Consider the following 12,477-nt stretch of genomic DNA (forward strand, 5'->3'; position numbering starts at 1 on the left):
GCCGCCTAGCAGACTTGGTACGCTGGTACACTCTAGAGGCCTTTTATAAGAATACATCTATAATGATACAAAAAGGCTTTTCTCTTGGTGTTGCTCCTTTATTTGAAACATAAAAGTAGTTAACGGAACATTTGTTTGTTTTTTTGAAATGTCAAAGATGGACATTTATCTTTTCAGATCCACTCTACCTCTCTTTCACCCTCTCTCACACAGTCTTCTCATTCATTCAATCTTTTCAACAACATATGAGGAGCAAAAAAGAAAAAAAAGAAAAAGAAAAAGCCCATCTCCTAAAAATCAGTATTGATTTACAATCATTCTATCAGTCAGTCATTCATTGGCAAAAGTAAAAGTAAAAATAGGCATGTTACGACGAGGTGCTGGTGTCCTCTGCTCTCTGCTCACATTATCTAAAGCCACAAGCTTCATATCAAGTCAACCATTGGTTTCTACCCCTTAGAAGGAATAGACTGATTTCTAATGGGGGCAACAGCAGGCCTCTTGGTCATCTTACCAGGTAAATGATGGGAGTATACAGAAGGAAAAAAAAAAAACAAATGTGGCAACTTCAGCATGTTGAGCTAAATGACGGCGAGGCCCTGCAGTCGAATCTGACCTCGTCAATGATTAATCACCAACAGATGCAAACGTTTTCTGTGTTTAAACCCACAGATCTCTGCGGATCTTATAGGATTATTTTCGGGGGAATGTTGGATTTATGTTTTCTCCATAAAAGTTGAGATTCTCCCTGCTAGTTTCAAACTTAAATAAGGAACATTTTTCCTATTTACCTTCTTTGAAACATGAATGCCTTTGCAGGTGTGAACTGAGAGCCAGAGGTTAAATAGCACAGGGGCTGGCTCGCTCTGAAGTAGGAAAAACCACTCTTAAAAGTCACTGATTAACATGCATCTAATTTGTTTACGGCAACGATTTAAAGACAGTTTCATGTGCATAGTAAAGTTACTAAGCACCACTACCTATTGCAAATCATTTAGACCCATGTTGGTTACCTCCTGTAATTCTGAGGTGGAGGTAGGAACCATTTTTAGCACCATACACTGCCGAATTTGTGTAAAGAACTACAGAACCTCTTATAAAATTTACACCATATGTAAGGGTACAGTTTTACAGTACAACTTTAAACAGTTTCACTGTAATGCTGACAGTGAAAAGAAACACCCCTGAACACTCCTAAGCTGAAATTATGGCCAATGTATCCATTTTTCCTTGTTTGTTGACATTTGTAAAGCTAGAAATGCTGCACAGTTGGTTGCTGCTGTGAAGGGCTGGATAAACTAGTTACAGGCCTAGATCCCTCTGTTGGTAAAGACGCGGGATATAACATGTTAATTTTTAGCTTTGGTGGGGCTGATAGGTTGAACTGAGTCCAGCTAGTTTCCGGTTAGCTTTCAGCTTTTCTGGTGTGCAAAGCTTTGCCAAACTGAGACGAGCTAAGCTAACAGTCTCCGGATTATGCGTCAACATTTAACAGACTTGAGTGGCATCGATTGCTTCACTCCTGAAAAAGAAAGCCAAAAAAAAAGATTAACTATTACCTACCACATATTGCCTCATCTTCATAATAAAGCTAATACCACTCAAAGTTGGAACTTAAGCACAAAGAAGCAGCATCTATGATGAAGCGGGTACAGGCAGCTCTTCCCCAAAGTCTCATCACTTCACAGGTAACCTGACCAAAAGGCAAACGTCCAAAAAACACCAGGTACATGATTACACACCCTGTTTTAGTGACTTTTAGTTCAGTGCAGTGGGTCACTACACAAACATCTCGAGGTCCAATTGTAATGTAGTGTCGTGGAAGCTAGTATTGACGAAGTGGGAGGGGCAGGGGTAGTGTTGAAACATTATTAGTGTTCATAACCACAATTCTTTAGGAAAGTTGCTCCACAAAGCATGTGCCGTTAATTTTGGTTAGTGAGAAATAAATGGAGGTACTAGCTTTCAGACACATACTGTACGTCACATTTGCCAGAAAATCCAGGGTTCCTCCCATCACTCCTCTCCACATTTTCTCCTATCCCTTTATCACTCTCCCTCTTTGTACTTGCCTCACTCCCTTTCCTTCCCTCCCTACACCCTCTCCTTCCCCCTTCACTCATTGCTTGAGAGAGAAGTCCCCTGTGTTGAGACGGGGTCGAGGCAGGGCCCCAAACATTTCCGTCCCATCAGTGGCTCCGGGGGCCAGCAGAGCCTTCATACTGGCAGCGATGTGCTCCAGGTCAGCACAGCCCGACTAAGAGACAAACACACAGGGAAAACGAGGGGTTAACAAGGGATATGGACTTAAACTGATCAGTATCAAATATTGCCTTTTCATGTTCATTTCCTGTACATTTCTGGTGTTCGACTTTCCCAGCTCGACTGTAAACAGAGTTTCTGTCAGTTGTGTTCGACAGTGCCGTCATGGCCATTAATGGGTGCAAATGAATAGCGTCTTTGTTTTAGTCTTCAGACAGCATGAAATATGTCAGGATGGACTGACACCAACGGGCATGAACGCTAAAAACAAAAGCCTGCTTAATTATCAAAATGTCATGACCCATTTCTTTTCAGGAGGTCTGTTTATCTATGCCCATCAAGCTGTTGGATCAGAGCATCTGAATTCTGTCTGCACAATTTTTTCCAGAATTTATTTTCAGGACTAAAAAAAAAAATCCTTAAACTGTCTGTTCTTAAACAGAGTATAACATTTGTGTTTAAACATTATGTCTGCATTCATTCTGAATCAGAATGTCATTATGAGGTTGTCTAACATTTGATACCATTAAAATTTGGTAGTTACAGACAGTACCACCAGATAAACCTCAGCTCAGCACAGTTTAATTCATAGTAGGTTATCCAACAATTAATTACAAAAAAATAAAAAGTGAAATCTTACATGAAACGAGATCAAACCAGGTCAATATAAATATAAATGATAACTGAGCAAGAATAAAATACAACGCTAGAAATACTAGCGATATATTATTTATATAATATTTAAAGCTACAGTAAAAAATATTGTGTGGTTATTATTGTTTAAACCTTTTTAAAAGCATCATATGACTGCACTAACTACTCACAGCTGTTAAAACATTTCAGTGCTACTTGAATGTACCACCATATTCCTAATTATATCTCCCACTACCCCCAACATTTAAATAAGAAGTTAGAACCAGTCTGAACCGTATCAACCTACATAAGCACAACAAGACTACAGCTGTAACTGTGCTGATACATATTCAGCATATTCAAGGTGAATTAATGCTAGCCCTTGAAATACGTTAAAATGACTCTTTTTAAGAACTGCAGCACTTGCACTTTTGGTGCAGCTCACATGCAAAGAACACATATCACAAACAACCATAAACTGAGCAGCCACCATCTCCCAAACAGATAGCTCTGGTGTTTCAGCTCAAGCAGAGGAGGCACCAATCCTCTGCACAGTTGAGAGTTTCTCATATCTGACCTCTAATTTGTTCCCCCCCCTTTCATTTATGGCAATGAACAGGGGTTGTAAAACACGACACTCTCTGTGCAGCTCCTATACATCACTCTTTGGTGCATTATGCATTTACTTATGCAAACTACTATTTGTTTAAGCATGACAGCGTGTGGATAGAGGCATGCCTGAGTTTGGCCCAGCAGAAACTCCACTTTTTCCTGGACTTGCTCGCCCAGCTGCCGTTCTGTACTACATAACTTATCTAGTATGTTAAAGGTATCAGCCTCCAATGTATGATCCATCACACTAACTTAACATTACATGAGTGCAGGCCATAGAGCTACAGTAGCAGACACCATCTGGCAAATTAAATTGTGCGGTGGCCTAGCATGTTATCTGTGATCGACACAGACGCTCTACAAATAAATTCATGAGAACTGCTGAACGTTGTTGTGATGTGATTTGATAACATTAGCACACAGATTAGTTTGATAAGAGCAGATGTGAGGTCACTGACGGGCAATCAAAATGAAATGCATCATTAGATTTAATAAAATTGAATTCTCTTTGGATTCGAATGTTATTGGACTGTTATTCGGGGTTATGTAAGTATATTAGTGGGTCTACTGCATACTTATTAAACTGCATAATGCTGAAATGCTTTAAAAAAAAAACAAAAAACCATTCAAAATGGCTGAAAATGAAACACTGCAAAAGGCACCACTAATTCAACCTATAATCCAAATGTTTCTGCTGGTTTTTACTCTAAACTATCACTTTGCGTTTTATGTTATGTTTTGGTCCCAGTAAGGATTCTAACTTTTCCAGTTACCCGATTGCTCAGTAGTCAGTGCTGCTGACCCCTTTTGACCCGAGTCTGTATGTAACCAACCATGGTGATCAACACTTAAGAGAAGTTAAGAGTTAAAACTAGTTAGTCTGAGCTGTAAACGACTGACTGGCTGCCCACCGATCTCCATTTATGACACAGAAGGTCAGATCATTTGGCCTCAGTGTCCGAGATGTGCTCACCCGTTCTCCACTGTTGCTGTCTCCCTGAGCAGCTCTGCTTCCTCTGCAGCCCCACACAGGCACAGACACAGGCAGGGAGCGGGCCAACGCCATGGGATGGGACTGACGGGATGAATACGCACCCTGACCCACAGCCATACCGCGCGATGGCGGAGGGGCATCCTCACTCAAAGAGCCTGAAACAAATTTAAAAATAAAGAAATTCAGATCATGCACACATGTGTATCTGTACATACAATGCTCAGCATATTGAACGCTCACCATCCGTGCTCTCTTCCTCTCCATCAGATTCGAAGAACGGCTCACAGTCCCGAGAAACAGAGTCCTCATCCATGGAGAACACACCTGAAGCAGAAGGCATACTTTGAATTGGAATAAACACAACGCATGCATTACAAATTGATTTCTCATTTTCTTTTCCTAAATGTTTTTTGCACCCATTTCAACACCATCGAAATGTTTTAAAACTCTTTGTTTTAACATTTCTGTTTCAGAAAGTGAAAATGGAACGAATGAAGCGTTTTAATGATCAAAAAACTGAAACAACCTGAATAATGAGCAACCTCCTCATTATCTAAAGTGTGTGTGGCTGGAAAATATGGGCAGCTCATAAAAGCTCATAAAACTAGCAATTAAATAGTCTGAGGATGGAGAGTAATGGTGCCAGAGAGCCTGCAGGACTAAATGAGCACATCACTACCAAGTCCCATGTAGATATTTTGGGTTTGCCCAGCGACTTCCCTTTTTTGGGATGACAATTAGAGACGGATTGTAAGAATTACAAAATTAATAATAATGATAATAATAATAATAATAATAATAATAATAATAACAACAACAACAATTTCACAAATGTCAAAGACCTCTCACACTGAAAGATTATCATGCATTATATCTGAGCATGGTTATGAAACTTGGATACATTTGATAAATACTGGAAAGGATGCACTGAGTTTACTAAAACACAGGATAAAAACACCTCACACCAACTACTAAGCACGGTGGTGGAGGAATGACGAATGATGCTTGTTTTGCGCCATCATTTGCGGGGCATGGGCACCTTGCAGTCATTGAGCCAAGCATGAACTCCTCTGTTTACCCAAGTATTCTACAGTCAAATGTGGGTCCATCTGTCCAGCAGCTAAAAATAGCTGAAACTGGATCATGCAACAGGACAGTGATCTTAAGCACAACAGAAAATCTCCAAGAGAATAGCTTGAAAAAACAAAAACAAACAAACAAACAAACAAACAAACAAAAAAGAATCAAGATTTTACAATGGCCCAGTCCAAACCTCAACCTGATTCAAATGTTGTGGAGGGACCTTAAGAGAGCTGTGCATAAATGAATGCCAACAAAATACCATCTTTAGGCCTACAAAACACACTAGGTAAAGGCAACGTATTGAATTTTTATTAAAATAATTCAGCAAACATAAAGTCAAACTGCAACTAAATGTGTGTGGACGCTGAAGTGGTTTTCATGTGTCCTTTTGTGAAACCGACTGTAGTTTAATAGAACTTATATGTGGGCACATGTATTATAATAATTAAGGGTTTTTTCTTAAATTAAAAAAAACAAAACAAAAAAAAAACTGAATACTTCAAGTCATCACGTTTCCAGTTAGAACACAGAAAGAATCTGCATGGATCAGGGACACAGCAACAGATTACGATATCGTTCCTCACCTGCACTTTCATTCCCATAGGGTCTCCTCTCATCCATGTCCTCCTCCTCTTCTTCATCCTCAACCTCTTCTTCTAAATCCTCAATCCCAGACCTCTGTAGACCTCGCTCGGCCTCCAATGCGCTCTTCTCACGTTCCCTCTCTCCGGTACCGTTCTGCCCGCCGCCCTGCCCGGTCACGGCTCCTGAACTGTAGATCGACGGGTAGCTTTGGGAGTACAGTCTTCCATTAGGACTGACTCCTCCCACTACAATGTCACTTGTTAAGCTCTGCACCAACAACAGAGAATCAAACACATTGTAGATGTGAACTTTCTGAATCAATACCACAGTTTGCTATCTAAAGCAAACAAGTTCACTCACCCCCCTGTTTCCAGGGTCAGAGGTCAAGTCAACCACTAGCTTGGTTCCTCCCTCTCCTCCAGCTTGGCGTGTGTGCTTTTGGGCTGTTAGCATGGTTGTGGAGTGCAACACACCGATGTCATCCATGTAGCGACGCGCCGACTCAGCCAGAAATCCCTGACCCCATACATTATAAGAGAAATCGCACTCCCTCGGAAAGGCACTGCCGCTCTCCCGCTTCCTCCCCACTTCTCCTTCTCCAGTCGTCGACCGGAACTTCTTACAGGCTGTGAGTATGGCCAGGTCGCAGCCAGACTTTTGGCAATACACTTCTGCTGCAGAAAGTAGTGCCAGCCAGCTCTCTTTGTGGTTGTCTGGGATTTCGAGCTCGGATGACTGCGTGATGGAGGCCATAATGGTGCTAAATGCTGTTTACAGATTTCTTTGATGAGCTGATTTGATGACACAACTGAGTAATATTAAGAAGTGATGAAGAGCTTAGAGGACTTGGGGGCACCAAACTTAACAAAATACTGACTTTGGTAGCTGTGGCGTGTCTGACTTTGCTCAAATGGCTGAAAACTTACAGTTACTCTCTTGCTGGTGTATGGATAGTTTTTGCACTGATGAAGATGAAGGGGAAGGTAAGGACCTATTAGGCAGAGAGGCACTGGGTGACTTTGAGATATGACATACAAGTTGGTGTCCTTACACACTGGAGAGCCAGGGGAGAGAAGAGGTGTTGTCAAGTTGCTGGTGATACCTAAGAAAATAAAAAATAAAAAATAAAAATAAATAGAGCTAGGTTAAATCACTGCTGTTTTTGTTTTTTTGTTTTTTCATGTGAACAATAAAAACAAAGTTGGAAGAACTTAAAAAAAAATGCAGACAACTGATTGGCTCAATTTGTGAATTTGTTACTTCTCAAAGAACATTACAAAAAGACTTAAAAGTTCTTCAAGCACAATCCAAGACTTTAAACTGAGATCATAGTGGAATTGCCTCTAATTTCATTGAATGTCTGATGTTTAGTGACAATTAAAGGATTCCAATTATACTTTAACCCCTTTAACAGCCACCACCAAATAACTTGGGGGTTGAAAGGGTTGCATATTAGCCAACAGCCACCTAACACAGGACCCTGGAAAGATTACCTAAAATGCACCTTTGGTATTTTTCCACTGGATTGTAAGAAAATACATAAATCATACACAGTACCAGTGCTTGTTCCTGTTACTGCATGTCACAGACATTAAAAACAGACTGATTTTGCAGGGGTCAGATGGGAACATTTCTCATGATTCACTAATTTTATATGGGTTTAGCTCCATAGTGTAGTGATTAACACATTCACTTGGCAAGCAAACGGTCAGTGGTTTCACTCTAGCCCGAAATACAAATCCCTTTGAGATATCAGCAGGAAAGGAAAACTCTTCCATATCAAAATAAGTGGTGATGCCATTTACAAGTACCTGTAAACTCCATAAAAAGGGAAAGATGACAACCTAACCCTACCCCAACTCACTAGGTGGATGTGAAGAGGTTAACTGGGGTTTAGTCAACCTAGAAAACACTCCCAAGTCAATCACAGAAAGTTGATTCTGGGCATAGTTGTTCCAGACTGAAAAAGTCACTGGGGGGGGGGGGGTCTGGTGTACACAAGTCAACATGTGAGTCTCACAAGGAACGTAGCACAAAAAAAAACAAAACAAAAAAACGTGTTGATCTATGGATGTAACCCTACTGGCACCCAAAGATGGTCCCCAGAGATTACAGCAGCTGAAATAACAAACTAAAGCTTCCCTTTATGCTTATACGAAGTTGTAACAATTGCATTCAAATAAACTGCTGTATATTTGTTCTTCGTGTGATCAACCCCAAACATTCAACCTGCGTAGTTTATTTTATTAAGTTAAATATAATAAAATGTCATCCTAATGCCTTCCACACTGTTGCATGCAAACACGCTCTCTGACCCACATTTGGTTTTATGGGACCTGGTCTAATTTAGGTGTGTGCAGGTTAACATGTAAACCTGCATGAATTAGTCTGACTGTCGCAGCCCCCACCAGTTCTGTGGGCTGCATGACACCTACCGATGCTAACTACTGTAGCTACTGCACCGCTTTCAAACCACTCTGCTCGCTCCTGCTTCCATTTTCTGCCACCTCTGCACTGATTTATGTCTCATTTCTGAACTGCACGCTGTGGGCATTACTGCACGGTTGCCACTACTGCTGCTGCTGCTGTTGTTGTTGTTGCTGTTGGTGTTGTTGTTGTTGTCGCTGATCTTGTTGTTTAATCAGTGTTGTGTGCAACCTCCTCATGATGGAAGCACCCTTCACCTCCATTTTCGGGCTTTAGTAGGAGTCAAGATTTGGAAAGATAAATTACAAAAACGAGCTGAGACCTTCACCTACCTTGTCAGTTTCTTTCTTCCACGCTGCCAGATGTTTATCGACCTTAAAGTTGTTTCAATCCTTCGTACTGTGCCTTCTCCCACGGTTTCTCTCCCCTTGCTAGGCTCGACACCAGCGAGAGCAAGCTAGCAAGGATTAATAAGGCCTTTTCCGGTCAGGAATTTCGCAATAAAAGCCTGTTTCGTCAACATAAAACGGCGTGCATTTTTTTTAATTAAGTAAAATACGATTATTTAAAGTAAAATAATCTTGAACTCAAAGCTGTTGGTAAAAATATTACTTTCGAAGAAAAAGTATTTTTTAAACTCTTACTTTACAGGAGGAAAGATCAGTATACAGTTACCCACTGTTTTTTTAATGGGTTTTTAAATAAATTAATTAATAACTGCATTTTTTTTCAATCTCTCAGTGTGCATTTAAAGTGAATTTAGATTAAGTTTCAACATAACTTATCAAATAAGCATCCCAGTGTTTCAAGGTTGGCCAGACTTGCTTTTAAGGATTTTTGTGTAAACTTGGATAACTTATTTATTTACTTCCTAATAACTTCCAAAACTTGAAATTAATTAATTATAGGTAGTTACATACATTACTTGAGTTTATTGCCAGAGAGTCACGTGGACATGTGTCGTCCTCAAAAGGAAATGTAAATCAGTTAATAAAATGTTAAAAAATAATAATAATAATAATAATAATACAAAATCCACTGGTCCTGCTAAAGACTAAGTTGGGGTACTATTACAATGACCTCACCCTGACTAGATGATCACACTCCCACATCATTACACTCAACTTTTCTAGAAAGCTACAAAGCCATCGTAGTCCACTGGCCTAAGTGTGCGCACTAGCTGCCACCCGGAAGTCCTAAAGAATACAGAAGAACTGAAGTCAATTAAAAATCCGAAACACAAACAGAACAAAGCAAGCCCTATACTTAAAGTACAACTCAATGAATGACAGAAATTCAGCACCACGGAGCCCAGGTTTATGGGTATATGACTCCTGAGGAAATACTTTAAAACGAGTCTCTCCGGAGGAAAACCTATCCCCCAGTTATTACTTAATCAGCTACAGTAACTCATTCAGGGAACCGTAGATCTACTGCACACATACAGAATAGAGTACTGTGTTGAATCAGCTTCCTTCTCTGAGCAAGACAAAGAGGCCTATTACACCTCCTGTGTTACCTTAGCATCTCCCACAAACAGTTTTTACAACTGCTGAATCTCCTAAGCACCAAAGGAATCCCTACACTACATATGCACTACATATTTACTAACTAAATGACAAAAAGATAAGCACTTGGGTTTAAGCTAGGTTTAGATTAACAGCAATAAATCATTTATTTATTTAACTAAGAAAATGTTAAACCATTTTATAATGCCAGGGTTTTTGTTACATATAGCATTTTACATTCACTTAATGCGGCAAATGTCAAGGTGATGCTAATGTATTTAAATTAATCAGTAAAGCCAGCTTGGATTCTGACCCCGTTTTTTTATTTTATTTTATTTTATTTATTTATTTTATTTTGTTAAGAAAAACAATTGAGACGTGTATGTAAGAAAGCCGTCCTAGGAACAAGTCTTCATCTAAATTAGTTTTAATTTTAATTGGAGAAAAGAAAGAAAGAGAAATACATGTATAGAAACACAAGTCAAATCCCTGGCTAAAAAAAAAAAAAGTTTAAATATTTTTTAAAATATGCTTTGCCACATTTTTTTACCACTATCTCTGCTCTTTGAACTCAGGACTGTCTTTCTCTCTCTCTCTCTGGCTCTTATCCGTTTTTTAACTCTGCCTAACTTGACGCCTCTCTGACGTCACCTGTTTACTGCCTTCCATTCGAGAGCACGTTTCACACGTGACAGACGTTTGGGGCCGGGCTCGTGCTCGCCCTGTTCTCGTGCACATGGAGCTGTCCCCCCTAGCCTCATCAAAGCCCACCTGCCCTACCAGCTACTCGGAAGTTATGGGCCTGTGATGTTTCTGCAGTAAAAGCTGGATAGCTCCAGCAGCTGCCGTTCCTCCCTTTAAAGTGTCGTTAATGACGCAGCTCTCGGTGAACCAGCAGCCTAAGTGAGTTTGGAGTTGTGTGTTTTCTGCCACCTGGTGGTCATAATGAGAGCTTGCAACAGCACACTTGGGTGCCGAATAAATATGAATAAACATCTATCCAATGATCAGTATGAGCCGCTCGTATTGCTGTGATTATTACACTGCTATTTGGAAACACCTGAGAGTAGTGTAATTATGTTCGTCTGTACTGATGGATCTGACAGCTCAATGAAGAATTTTAGCTGTAGTCTAGCGGTTATATTGAGAAAAAGTGCAACATCACTGTCTGAAATTGCACAATAGTAAAAAAAAAAAAAAATGTGGGTTAGCACCTCTAAATGTGGTATTTCTTCCTTTCTTTCTTGCGAGGGCAGAAGAAACTAATTGTCAGCACAGTGATGATATCATCATCACGTTCAGTAGCTATAGATCAGCATTAATTTGGAGTCATGTTTCTCTCAGCTGGCTAATATTTACTCTCCTCTGTGCGCTCGGCAGGGAGATGTGGTCCTTTTGTAGCTAGATGCTCTTTTGCACTCTCCTCAGGATCTTCCTAGAGCTTTATAAATCTGTGTTTATATATTTCCCAAATAGACATTAACGTTGACATTTATCCTTTTAATAAGTTGCAATCAAATAAATATTGATTATAGCAGCTCTTGGTCACAGTAAAATTATTCTAAACACATAAAAAGGTTGTAAATAGATGATTTATTTAAGCCCCAATCAGCCATACTATTTTAGCATCAGATATAGGGCTATCATACAAAAACTCTATCATTTCTCTGTGATGGATATCCTCTGTTCTAATGTAATTATCTTGCTGGTGTAGAGGGGATGTAGGGATGCCTGAAACTGCGACTGCATCTGAAAGGTACCATCTGTTCATCCCCACCGAGATCAGTGCCAGAAATATTGTTTTTGAAATATCCCTGAAAGCAGCGAGTTTGTCTAAGGCCTGCCGATCTGCTCTGGTTATTCAGCTGTAATTTGACAGCCGAGTAACCTATTATGTTCAGAATATCTCAATTTAAATATTTTCATCTTTCTAGTAACTGTAGAGTTTTAGTATTAGTATGTAGTACTGTATTGATAATTCTGGTCATGTCAAGGCAAGATCATCAGATCCCATGAAGTTTGAGGCAAAGAGTGTTATATTTTGATGTAACTGTGAACAATATTTTATTTAAATGAAACTTTCCAAAAGCATAAATGGAAGCTTAGGAATATTTTTATGGTCTTATGTGATATTCTTTAGCCACATTCACATTAAAATGCTGTGCACGGCCACATTTTTTTGTATTTGAAACCAGTAAATTTTGTAACATCCTTTCTTCTTCCTTTAAGTGAGCTGAGTCATTGGTTTGTTTAAAAAAGAAAGTGCTGAAACCCAATTTTGAGTAGTCTAGAGTAGCTTTCGTGTAATCATTTCCTCATTATTTTAGCTAAAGTTTTCATCAAGTACTTAACACATGTACTGTGTGTTGGGAT

The 12,477-nt window shown here is 39.7% G+C and overlaps 1 protein-coding gene across 1 annotated transcript; it reads right to left on the reverse strand.

The window, feature by feature from the left end:
• Positions 1-232: 232 nt before the first annotated feature.
• On the reverse strand, positions 233-9,081 carry akt1s1 (AKT1 substrate 1 (proline-rich)). The gene is made up of 6 exons (XM_003442523.5): positions 8,929-9,081; positions 6,530-7,271; positions 6,169-6,436; positions 4,742-4,825; positions 4,481-4,656; positions 233-2,257 (listed from the first exon to the last, which is right to left on the reverse strand). The coding sequence occupies exons 2-6, from the start codon at positions 6,920-6,922 to the stop codon at positions 2,120-2,122; spliced, it is 1,059 nt and encodes a 352-aa protein (XP_003442571.1). The 5' UTR covers positions 6,923-7,271; positions 8,929-9,081; the 3' UTR covers positions 233-2,119.
• Positions 9,082-12,477: the final 3,396 nt, after the last annotated feature.

The sequence above is a fragment of the Oreochromis niloticus genome, linkage group LG4 (assembly GCF_001858045.2).
Source record: "Oreochromis niloticus isolate F11D_XX linkage group LG4, O_niloticus_UMD_NMBU, whole genome shotgun sequence".
Classification (NCBI taxonomy): domain Eukaryota; kingdom Metazoa; phylum Chordata; class Actinopteri; order Cichliformes; family Cichlidae; genus Oreochromis; species Oreochromis niloticus.

Excerpts from the sequence above, each read along its gene's own strand:
- akt1s1 (XM_003442523.5), bottom strand. The coding sequence starts at position 6,922 with ATGGCCTCCATCACGCAGTCATCCGAGCTCGAAATCCCAGACAACCAC. Across the intron at positions 4,826-6,168 it reads CTATGGGAATGAAAGTGCAG|GTGTGTTCTCCATGGATGAG; the intron begins GTGAGGAACGAT and ends CTTCTGCTTCAG. Across the intron at positions 2,258-4,480 it reads ACAGCAACAGTGGAGAACGG|TCGGGCTGTGCTGACCTGGA; the intron begins GTGAGCACATCT and ends TTTGTCTCTTAG.